The 27,603-nt window shown below is 36.7% G+C and overlaps 1 protein-coding gene across 1 annotated transcript in view; it reads left to right on the top strand.

Moving 5' to 3' along the window:
- The window catches only part of LRPPRC (leucine rich pentatricopeptide repeat containing), a 111,626-nt gene that overhangs the window by 76,497 nt on the left and 7,526 nt on the right, over positions 1 to 27,603 (top strand). The window contains exons 26-34 of the mRNA XM_011281043.4: positions 2,406 to 2,474; positions 3,271 to 3,361; positions 10,820 to 10,962; positions 11,099 to 11,207; positions 14,130 to 14,256; positions 20,244 to 20,332; positions 23,887 to 24,091; positions 25,845 to 25,984; positions 26,117 to 26,232. Of these exons, the coding sequence (XP_011279345.3) occupies positions 2,406 to 2,474; positions 3,271 to 3,361; positions 10,820 to 10,962; positions 11,099 to 11,207; positions 14,130 to 14,256; positions 20,244 to 20,332; positions 23,887 to 24,091; positions 25,845 to 25,984; positions 26,117 to 26,232 (1,089 nt within the window). The remainder of the gene's footprint in view (positions 1 to 2,405; positions 2,475 to 3,270; positions 3,362 to 10,819; positions 10,963 to 11,098; positions 11,208 to 14,129; positions 14,257 to 20,243; positions 20,333 to 23,886; positions 24,092 to 25,844; positions 25,985 to 26,116; positions 26,233 to 27,603) is intronic.

The raw sequence follows: 27,603 nt of genomic DNA, 5'->3' as shown, positions 1-27,603 counted from the left end.
GAAGATTTTAGAGAAAAGGACAAATATCGGAAGATTTAGTAAGCTCCATGATACCCTTTTCCTCCTTTGCTATTCTAGCTATGGACATAAATAGTTGGACATAAACTTCCGGTCCCTCTCATGCACTTGGTTTTCCTCCCATGCTGCCTAGAGGGTGTGGGGCTAGGGTAGTTGTTTGTTTTCCATTTCACGTTTCTAGCATTAATGGCAGGAAAAATCAAAACAGGTAAAAACTTGTATTTGAGTCAAATTTAAGATAGTTTTCCTTGAGATCGATTTGAAGTAGAAGAATCTTCATCTCTTTCTGTTTTAAAAACAATAATTACTTGATAGGTATTTTTACTAGTATGTATAGAAGCCTATTACGATAACAGGAAATTTATATCAGAGTAATGTAATGAAATTAAATGAAAATTATTTTTTCTTTTGGCTTACTATTATTCTTATACAAGTGAACTTACTACTAAATTGGAACATCACAAAGAATGTTTTGAAGCCCAGTAACCCAGGGGGAAACAAACATGCTAGGTTTTTTATTACAGTAATTACTTTATCCTCACTGTCCATTAATTAGATTGTCGCAAAACGAGAAAAAAAAACTAGGTAAGTTCATTGTTTTAATTAAGTGTTAACCGGTTTTTTTGATAAGTTATATTTAACATCCCAATTAGAATTCTGTTCTTCTCCATATTTTTATTACATTTTCTATTTTTGCTTTCAACTTGTAGTGTTTAAAATTCAATAAGATGTTAAGAGATAAGCCAGAAATGTAGACTATTACAGAAGCCTAGGAGATTTAGTTAATCTGACCTAGATGTTCTTTTGATGATTGAGATTTATAATGTGAAAACAGTTCTCAATTTCAAAATGAAACATAGGAATATCTGCTGTATAAGCTGTCCTGCCAGTGACAGGCAGATTAATCAGCCACAAAAAGGAAGAGTTTATCATAGAAGTTGTGCTCTTTAGATTGTTGGCATTTGGATCAGTGTTAACGTTGAAAGTTAGAAGTGAATGAATGTAACAGTCCTGGCATTTTGCCTTCTAATGAAGACTGTCCAGAATTTTCGCAAGGGCTTTTTGTATATGTTAGATTTCATTTGGTTTCATTTTCAGTGTAATGCATGTGAAACAAAACAGGTAATTAGATGAGAAAACCCTTGAGTAGAAATTGTGTGCAAATGTAAATATTAATGATATTTGAGAATATATTTAAACAAGTAATTTATTCAGCATTTCGTTCTTGTATCCCCAAATGTGCATACTTGCACAGTTAGAATGAGAACACTTAAACAGCTTCTGCTGTACCAGCTTTTCTGTCATTCTGCCAAAACTCTGAGGTGTTAGTGTCTGCTTCGTTTCTTAATTTAACATTGTACAATATTATTTTAAGAGGTAAAAAATAATGAAGACTTATAAATAAGAGATCAGATTGGAGGGGTACCTGGTTTAGTCAACAAAGCGGAGTGGAGAAAGCAGTAAAGGTACCTCCTCTAGACTGGAGCAGCCAGGGCTAATGAGTGTGTAGTTTTCTTATCATAATGCTGTGATTGAAATGTAGTATTTAATAGTGAAGCCCTCTTACAGATGATGAAAATACTATAGTTAGAATGACAAATCCTTGGAATTATGTGTGAATTGGTTTTCCTTTTATTCCAGTATGAGAATTGTAAAATAATTGCTTTACAGCCAGAGTTATTGACTAAACCTTAGTAATTTCTGATTGAGGATATAACCTATGTCTCAGTAATTAAAGTAAACTAAGACTGTGAGCTAGTTTAAAGTACTTAGTTTGTTTTAAGTACCTAGCTCTTTAAACATTTAGTTTTAGATACTAGGCAGACATTTGTGGTAGTCAGTACTTTTTGATCACTAAACTTCACAAAGCATGTTAAAGGAAAAAGTAAAAGCCATTGGTTTATGGTTGTGATAATGGTTAATAAGTTTTTGTAACAATAGTTTTTGCTTCTTGAGTCCATTGGGATCTCTGAGAGAGAGAGAGAAACTGTGTGTGTGTGTGTGTGTGTGTGTGTGTGTGTGTGTGTGTGTGTGTGTATTTGATTTGACATCTTTTGGAGTTTAGTTCGAGTCAAGATTTCTTTTTGAACTAAAGAAAGCTTAACCATTTTAATATTTAAAAAATGATTTATTGAATGAGAATTGACCTACAAAGCAACATTTTGATGTAAATCAAATCTTCTAGATACTGGTTAAATATCGGTTACCATTTATGCTGTTTTAATCCTAAAAGTCTTTGATGACTACGGTATTAAGTTACAGGTTTCTTTTATTATGATATATATTTGGGAAGGAAGTGGCAAATTCAGTAGAAGGAAAACTTTGAAGGAAAATTAACATTTAGCTAAGTTTTACCTCACGTGCTGTATGATTATTTTATTTTATAGACTCCAGGCATTAGAGCTCGATCTTCAAGACTTCAGTGGTTTTGTGATAGATGCATTTCAAGTAATCAGGTTTGTGTTTAATTTCTGGTCTCAAGCACCTAAAACTGTGAGTAGAAAGCAAGTGTCCTCCATGTCACATGAGCATTTGGGGACATACAGCATTATTAATAGAAGCAGCGTTATCTTGGTTGTTTTCCAGGTAAGCGGTAGCTTAATTCTTGTTTCTGAGGTGCCGTGGAATCCCAAAAAATTTTAATTGGGGCCCTGAAGATTTTCACTTGCTGTATCCTAGTTGTTGGCTTGAGCAGGCTAACCTTGTTTCCTTGGCAGTTTAAATCTGCTTCAGTTCTTAGTGACCAGAGGAGTCGCTTGATGGGAGCCCAACTCGAATTTCTACTTTCTGTCTCCTCCAGTGCAGATATTTGTTCATATCCTGCAAAGTAAAAGCCACAGGGGAAGAGGAGTATACCACTTGGGTGGAGGAATATTCTTATTAATAAATAGAGGATGTGCTAATTCTACCCTCTACCCCAAGTATCTTTGAATTATTCAAAATGCATGTTCATGGAGATTCCCTCAGTTAGGTGATTGTTCATGTTTTGTTCTTGACTGCAGAGTCCTTCAGCTTTTCAACCTAAAACATTTTTTTTAATGGTGGTAAAATACATCTAACAAAATTTATCATTTTAGCCATTTTTAAGCATTAACTACATTCACATTGTTCTGTTTGGCTCTTTAAATTTTTAAATGAAGTTAATCTGCCCTTTGGGTAAAGCTTATTTGAAGGATTATTCAACTGACATTTGTGAATTATAAAATATATCCTTTACACAGTCTAGATCCATCTGTTACTCTTATTTTTAAGGTTGAAACTCTAGAAAAATTAGTGGAGCTAACGCAGAAGCTATTTGAATGTGATAGAGACCAGCTGTACTACAGTCTGCTAAAACTATATAGTAAGTAATCTGACCATTCCTCATGTTTTCATCTTGTGACATTTATTCTGTTGAAGGCAGGTGCTAGAAAGGAGTATCAGGAAGGTCCAGGGATTGTTAAATGTGTAGCCTTTAACCGAGGTTTAAGTAGAGGCCAGATTGAGTTTTATCACAGAATGTTACATTGTATCACTAGATACCATACAAGTTTCATAATTTCTGACAATCTTAGTGCAGTAATCAGAAGATGAGAAAAATCTTCATCAGGGCCACAGAATGTAATGGGACTTTTTGAGGAGAGAGTAATGTTTTCTTTTTATTTAAGTGCTCTAGTAGACTTATCAATCAGTCACTTCTATAAATAGCATAATCATTGACCTGTTCATGTCTATAAGATCCTTTTCCAGAAGAACGCATATTGATATACAAACTCGTTGCTAGTTTTTAAAATGTGATTATAATACGGTTTTGACTGCTTCTATACTATAGACATTTTCTTATATTTTATTACCTACAAATAACTTCATTGAATGGATGTACTAGATTTACCCAGCCAATCTCCTAATGCTAGATGTTGGAATAGAATTCAGTTTCCCATGTTATAAAATAGCACTGCATTAACCATCTGTGTGCCGTAATCTTTGCGCATACTCTTAGTTGTTTCCTTGTACTGCATTTATATTTGTGTCCTGACCTTTTTTTTTTTTTTTTTTTGAGAGAGAGAGACAGAGTGCAAGTGGGGGATGTGCAGAGAGAGAGGGAGACACAGAACTCGAAGCAGACTCCAGGCTCCGAGCTGTGAGCACAGAGCCCGACGTGGGGCTCAAACTCACAGACTCACGGACCATGAGATCGTGACCTGAGCCGAAGTCGGCCACCCAACTGACTGAGCCACCCAGGCTCCCCTGTGTTCTGAAACTTTTGATCTCTATTACCAAACATTGCTCTAGTGTGTTGATTCCAGTTTATACATCTGGGAACTTGGTAGTCTCTTTTAAGGTATTTGGGTAGAGAGGAACAACACTTATAATAGTCAGTGACCCTGGGGTGCCTGGGTGGCTCAGTCGGTTGAGCGTCCGACTTTGGCTCAGGTCATGATCTCGCGGTCTGTGAGTTCGAGCCCCACATCGGGCTCTGTGCTGACAGCTCAGAGCCTGGAGCCTGTTTCAGATTCTGTGTCTCCCGCTCTCTCTGCCCCTCCCCTGCTCACTGTCTCTCTCTCTCTCTCTCAAAAATAAACATAAAAAAAATTTTTTTTTAGTAAAAAAAAAAAAAGAATAGTGACCTGACCTCCCATCCCCTTCTCTCCCTCCCCTCCCTTTTTCACTTCATAGATATTTGCTCTAGATTATTTTCTTTTTCTCATGGGAAATTTTCCTTCACCAAACACCATAGACAGCAGTGAATAAGTTAGTTCATTTGTCTTTTTGAATTTGTATTTATTATCTTTAGAAGCTTTGTCTTCTATGTTGATGGTATAAATAAGACTTTCCATAAAATTTACATTTCACTTGTTGGCTGCATTGAAGTACACACTTCACTATGTAGTTCTTAAAAGTCTCAAAATTCTTAAAATTCAATTCTTTGGTTTGAATGAATTCTGGCCTATAATACTGAGGTGGTTGTTATTGAATATATAATTAGAAAACTTACATTTTAGGGGTTTAGTCCTCAGTCGGTGGATTATAACCTGTATTCATTCAGGTGCTAATTCTTTCCCTTCCCCACCCCCCTTTTCTTCCTTTTGAGGAACAGTTTCATACTTAAATTTTAATTTTATGCAAACTGGAAACGAAAAAAAAAAACCCTGAATTTATGTTTCCACACAAGTCCCAGCGTTTAAAGTCATCCCCATAGAAGACCCTAATCCCTTACTGTGCTAGACATTGAGGAGGGCCCTGCAGATAAAAAGGTAGCGCCCTGTGGAAAGAGTTAGGCCTGTGACCAAGACTAAAGACTAGCTATACAGAGTGAAAGAACAACTGGAAGAATATACGAGGTACAGCACTAGTCCGGGGAAGGTGGAAGTAGCCAGCCTCACAGACTTCTATTTCCCTGTCCAGATGACCTTTGCTGTTTGGTTTGGTTTGGTTTGGTTTGGTTTTTTAAAGAAAAGAAAACAATTTCTAAGTTCAACTTTCCTTTAGGGATAAGCAGTCTCTGAGGTTTATCACCATTTTTTCTCCTTCACCCTCTCTTTGCTCTGTTGGACACCTCCTTCCAGTGTTTTGCTCTGTATTTGAGCCAGCAGTCTGAAGAGCACAGTCATGTGAGAGTAGCCTCTTGTGAGGCTGGAAGCCAGAGGAATCGTTATACTGAAGTATACTTTTTAACCCAGTTGGTGTACTTCATAACCTTTGTAGTGCTACAAATAGATAATACGGGGGGCGCCTGGGTGGCTCAGTCGGTTAAGCATCCGACTTCAGCTCAGGTCATGATCTCACGGTCCGAGGGTTCGAGCCCTGCGTCAGGCTCTGTGCTGACAGCTCGGAGCCTGGAGCCTGCTTCAGATTCTCCCTCTCTCTCTGACCCTCCTTCAGATGTCTTCAGATGTCTCCCTCTCTCTCTGACCCTCCTCCCCTGTTCATGCTCTGTCTCTCTCTGTCTCAAAAATAAATAAAAAACATTAAAAAAAAAAAAAAAACAAATAGATAATATGGTTGTGATAATCCTAATCCTTCCCTTTCTGCCGAATAAACCAGTGCTCTTCTTTTTGCCCTCTGACTTGGACCATTACTTAAACGTGTTAAATAATTTATAAAGCACTATGGACTCAATTTGTTTGAAAAGGAACATATAATATGGAATGATGTATGAGATGTGGTCCTATCATACTTGAAAAATCCCTATCTTGGATTTCTGAAAAAGTAATTTGTTTGACCTACCAGAACTTTTTATGAATTCATTCTTTCTCATGGTGTAATTTTAGCCTTTAAAAGCGATTGGCCTGATTATTTTGGGGTATTTGTCAAAGAGCGGTTTTGTTTTGTTTTAAAAGAGTATCCCCCACCCACCACACCCTTCAGGTTGTGAATTACAGCATACTACAGAAACAGGCACAAAACAACGATACACATGGCTCAGTGGTTTATGGTAGCCAACATTCATGTAACTGTAATCTAGATGAAGAAATAGAAAATGAAACTTTTCATATCTTTAAATACTAGTTGTACTAAACGCGTTTCATTTTCTACTTACTGTATACAGTATGATGTCCATAGGTGATCTGTTAAAAAGAATCTGTCACAATTCAAATTTTAGTTTGAACTATCTTTTCTTTCTTTCTTTTTTTTTTTTATTATTTTTTTTAATGTTTATTTATTTTTGAGAGAGACAGAGACAGAGTGTGAGCAGGGCAGGGCCAGAGAGAAAGGGAGACAATCTGGAGCAGGCTCCAGGCTCTGAGCAAGCTGTCAGCACAGAGCCTGATGCAGGGCTCCAACTCACAAACCGTGAGATCATGACCTGAGCCGAAGTTGGACGCTTAACCAACTGAGCCACCCAGGTGCCCCTCTGTCTTTTCTAGTACACTTTCTAATGTCACCTTTCATGGTGATAGTCTTGCAAAATTAGTTCCTAAGACCTGTAACAAACATGAATGAAGCAGCCCCCTCATCTGCATAATGAATATACTATTATTTTGAGATAGTATTTTTACCTTCTTATTGAACATTTTCTTATATTCTAAACATGTCAATTTCTTTTTACATATATACAGATAGTTTATTATTTGTATACATTATTGGAAGACAGACTGCTTTATGTTTGTTTGTAATTTTGTCTTAAAATGTTACAAATCGATTTTTATTTTTATTTATTTATTATTTTTTTAATAGGAAATTTATTGTCAAATTGGTTTCCATACAATACCCAGTGCTCATCCCAACAGGTGCCCTCCTCAATACCCATCACCCACCCACCCTTCCCTCCCACCCCCCATAAACCCTCAGTTTGTTCTCAGTTTTTAGGAGTCTCTTATATTTTGGCTCTCTCCCTCTCTAACCATTTTTTTTTTCCTTCCCCTCCCCCATGGTCTTCTGTCAAGTTTCTCAGGATCCACATAGGAGTGAAAACATATGGAATCTGTCCTTCTCTATATGACTTACAAATCGATTTTTAAAAAGCCAACATTTACACTTTAGCATTTATTCTACCTCTGAAGTTATTTATGTGCTTTTTTTCCTTTTTTTCAAGTACTTCCATTGACATTTCTTTTCACACTGTGTATTTATTATACAAATAAGGCATGAGTATATTCCAAATTACTAAAGAGTCAAGCAATGCAGTAGTGTAGTATACATAACAAAATGTGGAAATGTCCTTTTGTCCACCCCTCAGAAGTAACTTGTCAATTGGCCAGCCTTCCAGCCTTTTTTCTGTATATTTGTATCCATATAGTTTTTACATATACACCTATTATCTTGATTATTTTATCCTCTACATGTTTCATACTCTACGTTATGGTCTGTGGCTTCCTTTTTTACTTAATGTGAAATAAATTCACAGGGAAAGATCAGTGTTTTTCTCTTTAATTACCATATTTAAGTGCTGGTGTCCTTGGAATCTCCAAAGTTGAACATTGATTTTTTTTTTCAATTCTTGAGTTCATATTTTAAAAATTTGTGTTTCAGTTTATTGCGATCATGGTTTTCTAGGTGCTCACATTGTTCCATCTTTGACCAGTGGGAACTCCTTTACCTTGTCTCCCAGGTCATAGAACACCGCTCGCTAGTCTTGGATTGTATTCAGGCAAAGCAAGACTGTGCAGGCTTGCATAGCGAGATCCCTCTCCGAGCCCTAGATTTGTCATTTTAGAGTGGAACCATCATTTGGAAATTACCCCCTCTGATCAGTAATATGTAAAAACTTTCTATTTCAACCAAAACCCCAAACTAGACATTTTCATTTCTTAGTTCATTACCATAGCGGCTACGCATATAGTGACATCTTGTTACACACTGGTCCTATTGCCATAAATTACAATCCCACAACAGTGTGTATTCTGGTAAAATCACTAGTGGTGTCCAGAATCGTTGGTTGTATAGCTTAACAATCCTCAGAGATTGTGTAGTGGTCAGTCCTCTCATTCTTTTTTTTTTTTTTTTTTTAATTTTTTTTTTCAATGTTTATTTATTTTTGGGACAGAGAGAGACAGAGCATGAACGGGGGAGGGGCAGAGAGAGGGAGACACAGAATCGGAAACAGGCTCCAGGCTCTGAGCCATCAGCCCAGAGCCTGACGCGGGGCTCGAACTCACGGACCGCGAGATCGTGACCTGGCTGAAGTCGGACGCTTAACCGACTGCGCCACCCAGGCGCCCCAGTCCTCTCATTCTTTAAAGAGGGGGAACCAAGAGTGCCAGGAGGGTGGTGATGGGATTATAGAGGCAGAGTGTCCATTCCCTGGCCACAGCCCAGGCAACGAGTAGGATTGTTGTTGTCTTGGTAGAAGGCATTTTAAGCCCCAGAGGGATATTATACAAGAAAGGCATGGCCTTTCTGTGCCTTTGTGAGTTTTTGTACACAAGTGCAAATGTTGGCACGCTGACTAGTTTGCCTCAAAGGTTTGTTACGTATTTTGTGATCCAGGCATATTTCCAAGAAGTTTTTTCCCTTTAAACAAAAAAAAAAGTGTCTGTGTTTTGTGTGTGTGTGTGTGTGTGTGTGTGTGTGTGTGTGTGTGTGTGTGTAAATATAAATGACTGAGTTGTTTCATGGTATAAACACTATCTAATTTTCATGTATTTTGAAATATTCTCTTGTATAAGTTGCTAGTTAATTAAAGGTACATCTCTGTAATATCTTGTACCCCCAAACTGGAAGCTTCCATATACATGTGCCTCTTTTAGAAGAAAATTGTCTTCCTCTAATTCTTACAGTTGAAGGCACAGACTTGTACATCCTCCACCCATCTTCTCTTCAGTGTTTGGAATAGTTTATGTTAGTGTAAAAATGAATCTCTTTAGAAAGCCCCTTAGCAGTGCTGTTTCCAGTTCTTGGAAACCTTTCCTGTGTCTTGTATAGTCCATAGTACTCTGGCAAGGAACAGAAGTGTTCCACCTTTTCTACAGGATTAAAGATACTGGAGCTTGGCGTTTTGCTTTTAATGTGTTTAGTTCAATTAGTTTTCTATATTCACATAATTGAAAAGTTGCTGCTGAATTTTATGTTACGTAAGAACATTCTAATGAAGGATAAGCATAATTAGCTTATGTGAATCTTGTTTTGAAAATAGATTGTAAATTTAAGCGTTTTATATACAAATGATTTTATTATCAAAGTGTGTACAAAATCACTGCAATCTGTGTGTGACCTGGTGAAATTTTCCTACTTACTACCCTTTTACTTAGGTTTCTGATGGAACATGAATGTGTTTTGTTTTTCTTCTTTGAGTTGTTTACTTTTAGGAGTCATTAGTTATCAAAAAACTTAGCTTTGCAGTTGGAGGGGTCAGGGAGAATCTAGGAAAATCCCATTTGTTTTAATATTTTGGAATTCCTGAGAAACATTTGTTTATGTTTTCTGGAACATTTTGTGCTCTGAAATAACCCCTTTCCTAGAGCTGATGGTACACAATGAAGATACTCTTTATTCATATTTGAAAATTTAAAAAACACTTTTAAAGGAATATTTCTTTGTGCTTAATAGTTATATTGAACTTAATTAGTGTCATGATATTTTTCATATTTTGGTCTAGTTTTTCACAAGTAAAAGTTTATTATATTAAATGACTTTGAGCTTTTCTCTTTTTAAAACCCATTAGAAGGTTTTAAAAAACAACGTCTTGATTATTAAATTTTTGCTATTTGTGAAGACTAGGTTACCACATAAAAGGAACATAAAAGGAATACCACATATTCAGTATGAAGGAATCTGCCTATTTCCTTCCAGTAAACTTCCCTTGCCCTATAATACTTATAGTCTGGTGGCATTATTTGTTGGGATGAGAAATCTGTCACACAACGTCACAGACATTCTTCAAGTCAGCAGAAGAGACAGAATTCTCCCTATTCGACTAGGTGAAAAGCATTTGCTGATTCGTCCCCTTTGAAGAAAATCATACATCTGCGCGTATTCACTCCCTTTAGACCTTCAGCTGTGTATTATACTGCATACATGTACCCATCATCTTTCCAGAGTTTCATGGACATAGTTGAATTGTTAGCTATTTCTGATTTTGATTTCAGAAATGGGCAACTTCTCAGTTACTTTAAAAAGGTTTTCAGAGTATGTAGTAAAGGGTAGGAGGTTTGTTGTTATTTTTTAATAGGTAAGGGATTTCTATTTGAATTTGAAAATTCAAAAGGTATACATAAAGAAGTCTTCTCATCTTTGGTCCACAATCATCCCGTTCCTTTCCCTGGTAGCAGTAATTTGGGGGTAATGCTTACAATTCAACATCAAATAGGAGGAAATTCTAAACATTTTTATGAATTCTACTTCGTATGCTCATTAATTTCTGCCTAATCAAATTTTACAGAAATAAATGGTGACTGGCAAAGAGCTGATGCTGTCTGGAATAAAATGCAAGAAGAAAATATTATTCCTCGTGCAAAGACCTTAAGATTATTAGCAGAAATCCTTAGAAACAATAATCAGGAGGTTCCATTTGATGTACCTGAGGTAATTTGTTTTTAACTGTAAGCATAACAGATTTTGTTGTCAGTATAACGTTAGGGCATAGGTGAGCCCGGTTTTATACTAAAAAAAATCACTGTGTATACCAGTTTTTGTTTAACTGAAGAATTTTGTTTTTAAGTTGTGGTATGAGGATGAAAAGCATTCCCTGAGTTCATCACCACCTTCACGTGAAGAAGCAAATATCCAGAAAGATCTGTTGAATGCCTGCCAACGAAAGAAAAGCAAAGGTAAACCTGTACACAGGGGTCTAATAGTAGCATGAGATCCAAGTCCATTTAACAAATTAGAAGTGCTCTAGGACAGAGATGGAACTTGTATAAATTACTTTCTTTCATTTTTTAAATTAACAAAGATATTTTGGGATAGTTGGGAAAACTTATATATAAAGTGAGTAGTAGATAATAAGGAATTATCTCATTTTGTTTTTATGTTTATTTTTTTAGTAATCTTTATGTCTAGTGTGGGGCTTGAACTCATGACCCTGAGATCAAGAGTCGCATGCTCTTCTGACTGAGCTAGCCAGGTGCCCCATCTCATTTTTATTAGGTATGATAGTGGAATTTACGACTTATAGGACAATATCCTTAAATGTTGAGATCTATAATGAAGTACTGAGAGATGAAAAAAAAATCAAGATATCTATAACTTGTTTTAAAATATCTAAGCCAAAGTGATCAAGCACCATTCCAAGGTTGGAGGCTGGACGTGAACCCTGTGTCTTGCTCATCTTCCTGTTTTCTAGCAGTAAACTTCTGACGTGACGTGCCTACCACCTTTATGACTACTTTAAAAATTTTATGACCATCTTGAACACTCTGATAGCAAGCAGCTTGCCTATTACGTTGTAGACATTTCCATTTAGACTTCATTGTACTCTTTCAGAATCATACATTACTGTTGTTTCCCTTTTTTCGTTGTTTATTTTTCTCCATAGCATGCTAGCATGCTCTTTAATTCTTTCAGTTTTGTGTGGATTTTCAAGTATGCTTTATGATACTTAAACCATTACGTAGATTTTTATTCATTTTAGTATTGATCATTTTGAGCTCTGTTCAAAAGAAAGGAATCAATTTAGAAATTTATAATTTCCTCTTATTTCTTAACTGGAAATTTTGTGACACTGGCATAAAGTGTACAGGGTCACGAAGAGTAACTTTATCCTTTGTGTCATTTTCCTTTGCTGCATACTCACCCTGTACATCCTTGAGTCCTTATATATGGTAAATATATGGTACCTTACCTTATATATGGTAAATATATATATATATATATTTACCTTATATATGGTAAACCTAAATATAAAATTGTGATCATCAATACTATTTAAATATTCCAGTGGAGTTTTTATTTGACTGAAACAAATATGAAATTAGTATATAGTTACTTTTTGAAGACTCTAGAGCTCCTTCATATATTACCTTTTTAAAAATTGTTGTTTTGGGGGGCACCTGGGTGGCTCAGTCAGTTAAAGCATCTGACTCCAGCTCAGGTCATGATCTCGTGGTTGGTGGGTTTGAGCCCCGCATCAGGCTCTGTGCTGACAGCTCAGATCCTGGAGCCTGCTTCAGATTCTGTGTCTCCCTCACTCTCTCTGCCCGTCCCCCACTCATGCTCTGTCTCTCTCAGAAATTAAATAAACATTTAATTAAAAAAATTATTTTTAAATGAAAACCTTAACTAGTTAACTAGATAAATATAATGTAGTGTTTATTATAAACGTGGAGATATACCCCAATTCTGGTTTTAGTATGCAACTTACATTTATTGTACTTGTTTTATCCTGTTAATTCTTCAGGGTTTTTATTCACAAATCTCAGGATTTGAGTGCTTAGCAAAATATGAATACTTTGGAATTTGAATGCTTTGCATGATAGCACTTTATCGAATTTCTGGTAGTTTAGCATCCTTACCAACTTTTGCACCAGAAACCTGTGGTGAATGAGTGTGGCACTTTACAATGATAGCCCCTTCCTTCTTTTCCCTCCTTCCTTCCCTCCTTCCATCCTTCCTTCCTTCAACTAGTAGAGAATAATAAACAGACATACCGATTTCTTACAATGCCTATAGTTTTAGAAAACAGTAAGATTTTCTAGATTGTTTTGTCAATCTTAAATATTCGAATTATACTTATCTTATATTTCCATTCAGGAAACCATGCTTGTTGGGGAGTAAACAAAAATTGCACTGCATTTAACCTCTTAGCTCCCTTGAAAGGGAGCACTGTGTACAGAATGACAGATTTTATCTGTTCTCCTTGGTTAAGACGCAGATATTAATGTCATACCTTTTCTCTCTTGTTTTCTCTGAGTTTACCTTGAAAGAGGGTTTTTCACATTGTCACTTCAGTTTAAATTGAAGGGCTCCTACAAACTCCCCTAACTTAGAAATACAAGTGTAATGTCTGCTTGTTCAGAAACCTCTAAAGTAGCTCTGAATGTTTTTTTGAGCATTAATATCGTGTTCCCTCCTAATTGTATGTACTGCATTTCCTTACATTGAGCTTTATACCTATAGAAGTTCGTACGTGTAGATCACTTATGCCCTCTCTTTTGTGGTTTGTTTATACACACCAGAGAGTGGATTATAGTTTCAGTTGGATGTTTATAGCCAGGCAATTTTATTTCAGAAAAGTAAGTGACTGAAAAGTGTAGTTACTTCTCTTTTGGTAACATCTTTTCATTCACTGACAGTTATTGTGAACAAGTGAAATAAAACTGTTAATCAGTCAAACAAATGTTGCTTAGTTTACTTGTTAGATACCTGTATATTTGAAAATTGTATGTTTTTGTATAAGTCCTGTCGTAGCCAAATAATTTGATCTCCTAATTTTAGAATTATAGGCTATATTCATTTTAATGCTATTGTGTTGAAATGTTAACCATTGTAACCACCCACTTATAGATTAAAGAGTGCTTTAAAATGCATCTTTTGCTCCCCTCAATCTAAATTATAACTGTGGTTTATTTGGACTTTAACACACATTTTGCAGCTTATTTTGAAACTGGTATCATCTTTTGACAAACAAATTGAGAAGAGCTCTTTTTCATTTTTATTGGCATGAGAATAATTTATTGACTTCAGAAAACTAGTATGAAAAGTCATTTCATACAGAGTAATGTCACCTCATTTTATGTTTTTTTCCTTCATAGATGCATATAGTATTTTCCTGAAAGCACACAAGCAAAACATTGTGCTGAACAATGAAACTTATGGCAGTCTCATAAAATTACTTTTGGAGAAGGATAGCTTCTTACAAGCAATGCAAGTGAAAGATGTGTAAGTATTAGTCTCTTTATTAAACCTGTCACTTAGAAAAAAGTATCAGCTCTCATTAGAATTTTTCTAATGATTTGTACTGGTAGCAGCTGCTTAATTATCCTCAACTACACACAAAAATCCTATGAAATGGTTTTCTAATTTTATGGGTTTCTTTTTAACCTACAATAAAAAAAAAAACTTTACTGGCCCTGAACAGTGTAGTACATTTTATTTGCCTAATATAACTTTGCCACTCATTTATGATGTCCATATACAGAAAAGTAATTGCTTTTTCTTCATCATACTCTGTTTCTTGTTCAGCAGCTAGATCTGTGAACCTTTTTTGGTGGGAGGACCCTAATATAATGAAAACACCCAAAGGCTTTGAACTTAGGCAAGGGTTCGAATCTTACTTGAAATTTCTATTGGGGAAATTGCCTCCCATCTGTGAGCCTCATTTTTTCTTTTATGTGATGAGGAGATGATAATGAGACTTACATTAGAGATCTCTTCTAGGTGTTGAAGAACATAGAGTGAAGTAGAGAAAATATAAGTGCTCAACACATTTTATTGAATGACTGATTTTACTTATTTTAAAAAAAATGTTTATTTGGGGGGTGGGAGGGAGAGAGAGAATCTCTGTCAGCACAGAGCCCGATGCAGGGCTCTATCTCACAAACCACGAGATCATGACCTGAGCCGAAATCAAGTCAGGGGCTTAACCAACTGAGCCACCCAGGCGCCCCTCAGCACATTTTAAATGCCTTTCTCTTTGCCCTTTTGTTGGGTTTTTTGTTTGATTTTGGACTTTTTACAAAAAAAAAAAATCTGTGTGGTGGTCATGGTAGGGGTTTTGTTTCTCTGGCTAGTTCCTCAGAGTAAAATACTTCATTAATCAGAACAAGAGTGAAGTTTTCTTACCTGGTGTGTCAGGTAATGGACTCTGTTGTCTTATCCCCAAGAAGTTAATGCGAAAAGTTGAGTTATTAACCACAAAGGGCCTAGAAAGGAATAGATCACAGTCACCTGCCCGGGAATATAGAGCTGTCCTGGTGATGAGTCAATAACCTTATTTTCAGTGGCAAAGGTCAGCCTTTTCCTAACGTATTACAAGTTCTTAAATAATCTTTCTTGGCTCAACATTGGCCTTCAGAATTTTTAAGTCACAGTACTTTTGGAATATTAGAATCCTGAATAGAAAGTGGGTGCTTGGCATTCTTGCAGTTTGTTGGAAAATTTGGTGTTAATGCTAGTGTTACATTAAAGTTATGCACCATAGGGGCGCCTGGGTGGCTCAGTCGGTTAAGCGGCCGACTTCGGCTCAGGTCATGATCTCGCAGTCCGTGAGTTCGAGCCCCGCGTCGGGCTCTGTGCTGACAGCTCAGAGCCTGGAACCTGTTTCAGATTCTGTGTCTCCCTCTCTCTGACCCTCCCCAGTTCATGCTCTGTCTCTCCCTGTCTCAAAAATAAATAAATGTTAAAAAAAAAAAAAATAGGCACCATAGGGTCATATTTACTGTTTGTATTTCATTACATTTTGAAAAATGTATCTGACTGTACTTGTCTGGAAATACATAACACACCCATGTACAGTGTGTATACGTATAGTATATATAGATGTATATATACAAGTATAACATATACTTATACACACACATGCACACCATATATATCTGTGGTCTTCAACCATCATTTGTATGTCCTATATCAAGGACAGTCACACTAAGACTTTTTGAAAGTTCGGGTTTTTAATGTATTCTGTATCCCATTTGTGTTTTTACTCGGTTGCTAATTAAATTATGTATCTCTAGAATACTCGAGACATGCTCCATTAGTGACTTGGAAAATTTTACATTGAACAGCCTATTGCCATCTGTAATCATTGAAGTCATCAAGGGGATGTGGTATTTTCCTAACATTACTTTTCTCAGAAATTACCTAAACTCTCTATCCTAACACTGCCCATAGTAATCAAAGGCATTCTGAAGCAATAGTGATTTAGGAGGAAAGGGAGGCAGCGTAAAGAGAAGAGCATTTTGTGTTGTGAACTGGGTGTGATTAAGTGAAGGGATAGAAGCAAAGAAGAAAAGTTTTTTTTTTTTTAACTTTAAAAAGAAAACATATTTATTTTTGAGAAAGAGCGAGAGAAAGAGACAGCATGAGCAGGGGAAGGGCCGAGAGAGAGAGGGAGACACAGATTCCAAAGCAGGCTCTAGGCTCTGAGCTATCAGCATAGAGCCCAACGTGGGGCTCGAGCCCATGAACCGTGAGATCATGACCTGCCTGAGCCGAAGTCAGACACTTAACTGACTGAGCCAACTAGGCGCCCCCCAATTTTTTTTTTTAAACTTTTAATTCTGGGGTTGGTCACAGAGATCTCTGAAATTCCCCAAAGCACAGATTGTAATTTTTTCTCATTTTAATTGGGTTTGTTCTAGAACTGCAAGCCTCACATTCTGCTAGCATGAAGATTCCCCACAGCCCACTCCAAAAGTTCTGATTCAGTCCCATCTGACTCAGTCCATCCACCCAGCAATGGTTTGGGGCCCAGAATTACTAAACACCCCAAGTGATTCAATAATCACATGTCATAAACATTTTGATCATATCCATTAGTAATGAATTGTACTAATGTAGCACATGTTAAGTATATTATAAAACATACTCAAAAAATAGAGGGGCATCTGGGTAACCCAGTTTTTGGGCATCTGACTCTTGATCTTGGCTCAAGTTATGATCTCATGGTTCATTGAGATCAAGCCCCATGTCGGGCTCTGTGCTGACAGTGCAGAGCCTGCTTGGGATTCTCTCCCTCTCTCTTTCTGCCCCTCCCTCACTTGCATGCACTCACTCTCTCTCAAAATAAATAAATAAACTTTAAAAAATAGACACTTTTCAGAGGATAAGATTTAAAAATAGAGGATTAAACAGCCTCTTGCCTCCCCCCTAGAGTGCTCATGCAGTGTGCACATCTTTCATTGAAGTGGTTTTTCAAACTGCAGTTGTAACCAGTAAGGGTCATGGAATCTCTTTAGTGAGACAGGACCAACATTTTGTTTAAATGAAATAGAATAGAAAATATTGAAGCATTCCATGTGATAAAGATGGTTTTGTGAGTTTTATTTAGTAAAATGTACACTAGTAGGTTGTGTGAAACGTTCCTTACCCTGTGTGATGGGGATCTTGATCAAACAAGTTGTTGTGAAAGCTGCTGATCTAGAAGATGGTAGAAGATGCCTGCAGTCACAGCCCTCCTGTTTCCCCTTATGTGCACAACGTGTAAAACGTACGTTGATTTTTCCTCCTTCTCTGGATCTCCATGAAGCCTTTCTGTACTCTGAGGGCACTTTTATCTCAGCTGTGTTATCCTTCCAGGAGGATTTTGTAGCTGCCTTCCACATGCAGCTGGGTGCACCTAAGAGAATCCTAGATGCAAAGCCCTACCATGCCATAAGCACCTAATCTGGGGATTGGATGCACATCCTTTCCCTTGAACTGAGAAGATGTTATATCGAACTCTGAAGAATTGTACCTTGGGTTAGATCTACATTGGGTTGTTTTGAAAATAACTCTGGCCTGGAACTTCAGAAATGGTAGTTGAAGTTCACGTTTCTAATGAGGTCATCACTTCTTCCAGTTTCGTACCAGTGCTCTGAGTAAAAAAGAACGGTCGCTTTTTTTAAATGGCCTTCTTTATTGTGATGTAGCGTGACCAAATGAGCAAGTGGCAGTTCCCCCATGTATTTTGGCACTGTTATTGGCAGTCCATAGCTAGCAACCTGTTGTTACTTTACCTGCATGATGCCTCTTGTTCAGTCTTCAGAGCAGTTTTCTCTGTGAACTAAAGAATGCAGTCTTTTTTGCTGTACCCTTGCTGTACCCTCTGATATGTTGCATTTACTTGACCTCTAATGAGATTTCTTCATTTTCAGAAGGTCATTTAAACCTTCCCCACAAATAATGGCACCTCAAAAGTATGTCACCTCAACAGTGATAGCAGCCTTTAAAAAATTAGAGAAGTCAACTTTCATTTTTAGTTAGAATTACACTTCCTCATGTTTCAAAATAAAAATTTAGATATAGTGAATGCTTTCAAGGGAGGAGAAGTGCTTATCCAAAGAGCAGTAAGGGAGGTAAATTATTGTTTTAAATCTCTGATAACACTAAACTGTGTTTTTAGGAAATTGACATTTCCATTCCTCCATCACAGTAGCCGTATAACCACATGTGGCTGGTGGCTGACGACCGTGCTGGACAACATGGATAAGGAATATTCCCATCATCACAGGAAGTTTGATTTGATGGCTCTGAACTAGATTTTTTTTTTTTTATAAAAGGAAAAATCCAAAGTATAGGTCAGAAGTAAACTTTTATTGTCCAACACAAAGATCTCTGCCAGTAACTTTTTGTAGTTTTTTTTTTTTCCTTTTGCCAGTTTGGAATATATTTTTATTGTGATTGGTCAGTTTGTACATATGTAAAATATAGATGCTCAGTGTATTATAGAACTGAGGAGAGTTTCTGTCTTTCTGTTGATCCCCACTTTCATATTTGTATAGAAAAGGCAGTTTCTTGAGATTGAAAGAAATTATTGAAAGAAAATGTTCTGTGTTCTGAGGTTTTTGAAAGGTTGATAGTTCACACTTAATGTCAGTTAAAAGGGAAGTTTTGTTACTGCATGGTCTCAATGAATTTTAGGTAATATTTTCATGTAAATGTGGTATAATACATGTAATAATGTTGACTTAAGAAGTGAGCTTAATTTTAATGTGTCTTCTGTTTATTTAATCATGCTAAAGAATGAGAAAGTAAATCCTTTATGCAGTTTATAGTCTCATGCACGAGTTGTTGACTTAAAAGCTTTGACAGATGGGACAAAGGAAAAAAGTCAAACTGAGCAATGGGTGCTTTGGTGGGATTAAGAGGATTGGTCAGGCAGGGGGTGGGGGGGATAAGAAAATCCTGTGCCCGGGGACTGCAGGGGTGAATCTCAGAGGCTGGAAGTGACTGAGAGGCTGGGCACGTCACCGTGTCTTTGGAGGATTTTCTTGGGATTGACGAGAATAATTTAGGAGTGACCCTGCTTTTCTCGCAATCTGCTCAGCTTCGATGTTCACGTCGACAGGCTGAGGTTGTTGGCAGCAAGATCAGCACCGAGCTTGCTAAGGCAAATGGCGGCGATTGCTTTTGCTCCTCGTGACCTGTGGGGATTTCCTCATCGGGAGATGAACCCTTGGGGGCATTAAGGGTACTGAAATTTCATCACAGGAGATGTGCAAACAGTGTAGCAAACAGAAATCATCCCAGGCTAGGGTTTTTTAATCATGTCGGTTTTAGCCAGAAGTCAAGCGATTTTTGCTCTTGAGTTTTAAAAAGTTGGGGGGGGGGGGTTGCCAAATTAAAAGGCTGAGACAAGATTGTTGAGTGAAATTTTCAATTTTAATGTCACGATGGATTTAGTTGTGCAGTATGCTCACCTTTAAAACCTGTATGTATCTAGATGACAGAAATTTGAAAATTAATCAACCAAATGATACGGTGTTAGTAATATGCTTTCATTTATATTTAAAATATACAGCGCTGGAAATAAATGTTCATTTTTGTTGCTGAAAGAATAGTTTTACATTTTATAATTATGGTGAATGTAGAAAAAAGAGGAAAAAGTATCCAGCTTAGGATACAGCCGAACAATGCAGGGCATGCAGTTATTTTAGTCATCTAATATGTCAGCATTCAAGAATCTGAACCGATTGTTTAAAAAAAATCTTGTACTTTGTTTCTTTTGTTGCTCATTTCCAACTTTGTCATCTGTCAGAATGCAAAAAAAAATTATCCTTCTATAACCATTGACAGGATAACACAAAAGCTGTCTCCAGGTCGATATTTTGCAGCAATATTTTTAACATACGAACAGTAGTTTTTATAATTTCACCTTGGTGCTCAACCATTTATTATCGTATCAGAAGCATGTCAGTAATTCCTTTCTAAATGTCTGCTTCTTTTAGCGCTGAGACCCACATCAAGGGCTTCACACTGAACGATGCTGCCAACAGCCTCCTCATCATAACGCAAGTTAGGCGGGATTATTTGAAAGGTATGTCACAATGCTTGACCTTTACGTCACATTAATGCCTCTGCAGATTTTTCTTGTAACGCCCTTCGAATACTTGGATAAAGGAGTCCATTTAGCAAATTACCTGCTTATCAAGAGCCTTTTGTGGTAGCTGAGAGACGTAAATTACTGTACATGCATTTATAATACAGCTTGAATATGAATGTACTTGTCATTTGACCACTTAGTCCAGTTTCCATTCCATTTAACACAAGATGGGTTTTCTTAAGATGAATCACAGCTCTTCAGACATGCAAAATTTGTGTTCCAGAACGAGAGAAAGTACAGGCTTTCAAGTGCGTTAAAATTCACAGCACAAGTCATTTTGCTTTGGAAATTAACATACTTTAGAGCATCTGAAACAATTCCCAGCAGTTGTTTCTTGCATATTGTGTTGGTTGTGTGTGAGATAGCAAATGAGTTAAATTGAGTGTTAAATGTGTGGGGTTGTGCACCAAATGATTATAATATTGATTTTTAAAACTTAATCTAATACTTTTTCAATAGTTCATAATACCAACAGCAATAAAATACAGTGTTTGGAGTTTAGAGTTTAGTGTTTTTAAATTAACGTTAAGAAAATAACCCCAGAAAGCTGCGGAGAGGACTTTGGGGAAGACTGGAAAGGGGGCCGTTTGTTTGGTAGAGGGTATTTGTGGATGGATTTGGATCTGGAGATCTTATGAGTGAGCTCCCCGGGAGGAAAACGATGACTCTCTTAAATGTAGGTAAGCGTCCTCTCTCAGGCTTTACGTTTGAATTTTAGTCAATGCAGTAAAACCATTAAAACCACAGTTTTCCAATCTAACAAAACCCACGTAGGAAATCTTTAAGGAACGTTGAAAAAACTCTCACTGTTCAGTATGGTGTCTCCTTTCTTCCTCGCTCTGTAGTAATGATGTGATTCTTCACTTGCACATTTATAAAATAATTTCCCATCCCTGAGAGAAAGTTGTTAATTGTGCATCTTTAATGTTGGCCTGTAATATTTTTTTTTTTTTTTTTTTTTTATTTTTTTTTTTTTATTTTTTTTTTTTTTTTTTTTTTTTGGCCTGTAATATTTAAATACGCTGGTCTTTAGAGGTCTTCTCATTGATTAGGACAGAGTAGGTAAATGATGATTTTTCTCTTTTGCAAAATTTCTATCACAGCATTCCACAGGCAGGGCCAGCCCATCTAGACAGTCCTTTTGGACAGGGCTTGTTACTAAAACTTTAAAAGCTGTCATTTCATTTTCAATGTAAAAAAAAAAAAAAAAAAAAAAAAAGGCTTTTTGTCAAGTTGACATTTAATGTAGAATGAAAAAGAGTTTTAAAACATTGTAAACTTGCTCCCCATATAAATATTTCTATAGACATGGAGATAAAGACACAACATTTTTTTAATTTTGAGGGGTTAATTTTTGAGCTGAATCTGAACTGAATTTTTTTAACTTGACTACTGTCCTTCGCTTGTATATTAGATACCCTATGAAAATTACAAGAAACTTTACGATGTGATTTCACATCTACTCCTCTCAGTTGTTCAGTTCAGCAGGAAGTTGGCCGAGAGTGGGAGCCCTGCCACACTCCCGCCTCCACCCCCCATGCCACCGTCGCCGTCAGCCAACCTGTTAGAGTCCTGTGGTCGTCGGCAAGGATGGCAATGGTGTTGGTACAGTCCCCATCTCCTTATCTTGCTCCATGGCTGACTAGGGCTCCCAGTTTTTAAAATTCCCTTCTCTTTTTCAGGTTTCTTTTTCTCAATGCCATCTAAAGCAGAAAAATAAAGCCAGTTCAATCTTAATCTAATTTTATAAGCGTATACTGTTCTGGAATATTAATAGCTGATTTATATGGCATCTTGGCAATATAATCAGTGTTACTAGTAAATTAAGGAGACTGTGAAAAGGACTCAGGGGGAGAGTGTGGATGGGTACCGTTTGAGTGTCTCTTGGGTCCTAAACTATATGGAAGGCAATTCCTGTTCTGGGAATTTGATTTAGGTTCTAAGGTCTCATGCTCCCTTTGAGTGGACATACAATCAATGGTCTGTTGTCCCAGTCCTTCTCTCTCACTCACACATGCACCCGTAGATGCAGGTGTGGGGGTGTTGGATTCTTGGGTTGCTGTCTAGCAATATGACCTTGGGCAAATTATTTAAACTCTGTTGTCTCAGTTTCTCACTTATAAAATTGGTACTTACTTCAGAAGGGTACTTGTGATTGTAGCTGCTGACTATTGTGTCTACGTGTAGTAAATGCTCAACACTATTGTTATCTTGTTTTTGGTACTGTTTTGATCCAGTTGTGGAAAGATCCTCCCTAGCAGCCTGTATTCTTAGTTAAAAGAATATTTTTAAGTTGATTATCTATGTGTGACTACCAGTTAAAGAAGATTTTATCAAGCTTGTTTCATAGATTATATTATTAAAACAATATCAATAACATTTTGTTTCCTAGTTATATTCCTAGTGTGTATTTACAAAATATTAGAGAATGTGCCTTTTGAAGTACCTGTTTTTCCCATTTGAGAATCACGGATTTGGATTTTTTGTTTGTAGTAGTTAAAAATTGTTTCCTCAATAATAAACACTGAGCGTATTTTTTTTTTTTTATTGTAGCACTTTTAACAGACTGTTTAGTTATTCCCTTTCCCTCGTTCTTCTGTAAAAGATAGGTTTGTTCTCATTTGGAAGCTGCCTTCAGAGTCTCCATTTTTTCTAGGTTACATTGCTTTAATTCTAAACAGCCGTGAAGTTTTTCTTGATAGCAGTAGTGATTGTTAGGCTAAGTGTTAAATTTCCCCCCCAGTCTACCACTTTACTTTAATGTAATGATTTCGCTACACTGGCACATGAGTCAGTAAATCAAGATATTTCATATTTATCCGTAATCAAGTACTTACAAGTATGATACTTAAAAAAAACAAAACAAAACAAAACAAACCTGTGGCTATATCCATGGGAATCTGATGATCTTTATTTTCTATATCTACCAAGTGTTCAGTCATTTAAAATGAATTAGTTAGTGTGGAAGTTGAATGTTCTAGTTTGGCTGCTTCTGTGTAATCGCTCCTGTTTAGAGAGAGACATTGTTTCCAAAGATGAATCTTTGGGATATTAGATTTGGATACGCAGGTAATGTTTGAATGTAATAAAATCTGGTAAAGTGTGAATGTGGTAGAAGTTACAGTATTTATGGAGACTCTTTCATTTTTAAAATTATTTCTATTTTTCTGAACTTGTCAGTTTCCTTAAAATTGGTCACTAAATGTTATCCCTGAAGGGAACCCATATTCTGTCAGTAACATTTGTGTTTTCTCTGAGATTTAAAGAAGAAATTTCTCTGGCCTCTGATATTTTATAGATAGCCAAATAGATCATTATTTTTTTTAGGTTTCTCATAAAGTATTAATGTTTTCTGTAATCTAGAATAAATTATTCATAGCTTTTTGTGTGTAGCCATTTGGTACTCGTATCTAAAAGCTGGTTTTCAAAATGCATTAGTCAGTACGGTTCATAAAAGAAGAACTCTGTCGCCTGCTTTTCTGTCGTAGAGGCTCTAAAAACGCTAAAAACCGCCTTAGATCTGGAGCAAACACCTTCTAGGATAGCAGTGACCCGCCTTATTCAGGCATGTGCCTTGAAGGGTGATGTAGAAAGTATACAGGAGATTCAGAAGATGGTAAATGGACTTGAAGATTCAATTGGACTTTCAAATATGGTTTTCATCAATAACATTGCTTTGGCACAAATAAAGAAGTGAGTATTTTCAAGTTTCTTTTCTTTCACTGGATACTAGAAGGAGCATTATCTCAAATACCACCTTTAAAAACTTTTCTTAGGCTATTAGAAGCCTTATCAACACAGAGGAAATATTGATGTCAGTTGCTGATTGTCCTCGAACTATTAGGGAATAATTATGTGTTACAAAATGTGTTTTAGCTTTAAATTAGACCAACGAATGACATTTACCAAATTTTTCAAAATTGTGAAACTTTCTCCATGGTGGTAACTTTCTTCATGTGCATGCCAGGCCCTTGTGTTGAAACACTGTTACGAACGTGAAAAATGAGTTCATATGATTGTCAGCAACACTGAGGGTGACACTCTGCTAGAACATTGTGAGTGCGGAGGGACAAGCAAGCTTGTTAAAAATAGGCATTTCTGTTTCCCCCACCATCCTTCCCATCCCTGCTGTCAACACACACGCATAGGAAAAGAGGTGTTTAGAGGTGGTTCTTTTACCATCACCTCTAGATTCCTTATGGAGACGTGCCACTGTAGCAGTAAATCAGAACTTGATTTTTATTAACGTCTCTAGCAAAGTACGTTGCCTAAGTTAAAGATTCATGGGATAATTATGGAATTGACACTCTGCGTACTTTGTTCTTGAGTAGTTAATCTCACATACAGTTGATGGTTTGCGATAATCAAAATATAATGTTTGTTTTTGCAGGGTCTTTTGTTTGTTTCTATTTCTTTGGGCAGAAAGGCTGTGTTTTGTTTTGTTTTTTCCTTTTAAAATGGTTCCCATGCCCTGCCAGATAGAACTTTGAATTTTCCCTTAATAAGAGGATGTGATTATTTTAGGTTAGAAGATCAAGGAAATTATCCAAGTAAGATCTGGATGAATTTTAAAATGCTACCATATTAAACACAGTTTTATATGATGTAGAGAATGTGATTTTATTCACTATTAAGGAACTATCTCACTGAAACCCATGAGAAAAACTTACTGTAACAGGGTGTTCATTTTTATTAGAGGATTCTTATGTTTTAGGTAAGAATTCCAACAAAAAATTGATTATTTGGATTCTGAGTACCATATCATGACTGTAAAGTATCAGTTAGGAGTACCTTGGCCAAAAAGATAGTCATACAGATCATTTTTTATCATAACTTGTTAAATAGGGCCATGTAATTGATTTTTTTTTTGAGTGTAAAGGTACTTTTTTCTGAGAATTTTAGTATAAATTATTTTTCAAATGTATGATACCTGACAAAAACAAATTGATGTGACTGGTTGAAAGACATGCAAATAGACCTTCGAAGACCTCAGCAGCAGCTTGAAGAATCTTGAGGTGTTATGCAATTATTATCTTCACCTCATGCAGCAGGAAGCAGCTGTAGATCAGAAAGCGGAAGTTAGAGCACTTAAACAAGTTTTCATTTGATACCCAAAGAGCTACAAAATCAAATTAAATATTTAAGGTAAACTATTTTCTTAAGGGACTGTCATTAATTAGCTGTTTGATCTTGTCTCTAGGGCAGTGTTTTACAATAAGCCACTACTTCGATTATTGTAGCATAAACTGCCTAGCGATTGCTTTTGCGACCTAAATGTGCAGTTCAGCTTTGCTTAGTGGTTTTTATCTGGTTAGTTGTAAATCTGTTTTCCCTTTTTCCTAAAGTATTTGTATGTGTCAATCTCTTAAGTTCTTATACTGAAACTGCCTACAAGATTAATACAAAAGCAAATACTTCTTTAATAATTTGTTTTGCTCTTTGACAGCAATAACATAGATGTTGCGATTGAAAACATTGAAAATATGCTTACTTCTGGAAATGAAACCGTGAAACCCCAGTACTTTGGCTTGACATACTTATTCAGAAAAGTAATAGAGGAGCAGTTGGAACCAGCAGTTGAAAAGAGTAAGTGAGCTGTTCTTGCTAAAAGAACACAGAAGCACATTTTCTCTCTGGTGAGGCTGGACCAGGTTTCTTTGGTGGATGAGTTATACTACAGTTTAAACAAAAGAGTTTTCTTACCTGTTATTTTTTCAGTAAGCATCATGGCAGAGAGACTGGCCAATCAGTTTGCAGTTTACAAACCTGTCACTGATCTTTTCCTTCAGCTTCTGGATTCAGGCAAAGTGGATGACGCCAGAGCTCTCCTACAGGTAACGAGTCGCCACATCTGGACAGTGGGGCTTGTGGCTTATGGGAAATAAACTGAGAAATTACTAGACCTAAGTATAGGGTAGCATACTGGAAATAGAGCATGGTGCTGCTAGTACATTTAAATTCACTGTGGATCCAGGTCACATGACAAAGACTGGCTTGTAAGCGGGAGGTTGTTGGTTTGAAAGATGCCAGACTGGACTAGAACTGCCCTTAGATTTAAGGGGGAGTGAGGGAAGATGTGTTTTGCTGAACGATTTAAAGACAAATGCTTTTGTGCAGATAGGTAATGCAAAGCCCTTCCTTTGATTTCCTACTTTAATTTCTCTAATGCTCTAAAGACTGCATCACCATGGCAACACAGTTTGCAAACAAAAAGTAGGAAATGTTTGCTTTTCAAGTACAGCTTCTCACTTGAATACTCAAACATTCTCAGTGCCTTATTCAAGGTTTATTAAGAGTTGAATTTGCTTTCTATTCACTTGTGTGTCACAGACACATTAAATGACAAATGCAGGTCTCTGTGGCCCGCACTTGCAGTTAAATTAGCAATCTTCAGGGAAGGAGACAACTGCATTCATGCCATTTTAACAGCACTAAATATAAAGCTGTGCCAAGTGCCGACAGAACGGTGGGTGATCGGAGCTGCCACTGGCAATGTACACAAACAGGCACCGCTGGGGAGCCCTTCCCAGCAGGTGGCAGTCAAACAGTCACCGTGATCCCGCCAACAGCAGTGTTTGTGTAGACTCCCTGTGTCAAATTGAGGCCTGGGACCAATTTCTGATAGTAAATAGTACTATATTCCATTCCATTTTTACGAGCTGCGAAACATATTAAGTGGTAGATGGGGAAGGGGAAACCGTACCCCTGTGCTGGAGCCCTAGTTTTAATCCTTGAAGTTCAGCTAGTTTGACAACAGAACCCAAGCCGTTTTTAAAAGGAGTTCTTGAGAAACTCCTGTGTGAACAGTTTTGCAAAAGGTGGAAATTGGCATGTGCCTCTGAGGTTGTTTTTTTTTGTTTGTTTGGTTTTTTTTTTTTTTTACTTTTTGTTCCTGGACAGAGAGAAATTCTAGTTAATTGGGAATGTTCTTGTTTGGTTTGATTACTTTTTTCTCCTCTCCCCTTCCCCACCTTTTTTTTTTTTTTTAACTAAACAGCAAAGGCAGTTGATCATACATAGGGATTTCAGGAATCTTTTCGTGGTTTTGTCTTGCTGCCTTTAGTGTTAAAATTTCCACCTAAAAGAAATAAACTCTAAAGCTTTATCTTTGTGTGTACGTATGTACATATCTAAGTGTACCTACTGGGGGGGTTACGTGTCTCTAATTATTCATGTGATAGTATTCACTCCATTTCAACACACTG

The sequence above is a fragment of the Felis catus genome, chromosome A3, assembly GCF_018350175.1.
Source record: "Felis catus isolate Fca126 chromosome A3, F.catus_Fca126_mat1.0, whole genome shotgun sequence".
Taxonomy (NCBI): domain Eukaryota; kingdom Metazoa; phylum Chordata; class Mammalia; order Carnivora; family Felidae; genus Felis; species Felis catus.
This window is presented reverse-complemented; position numbering and strand designations above follow the sequence as displayed.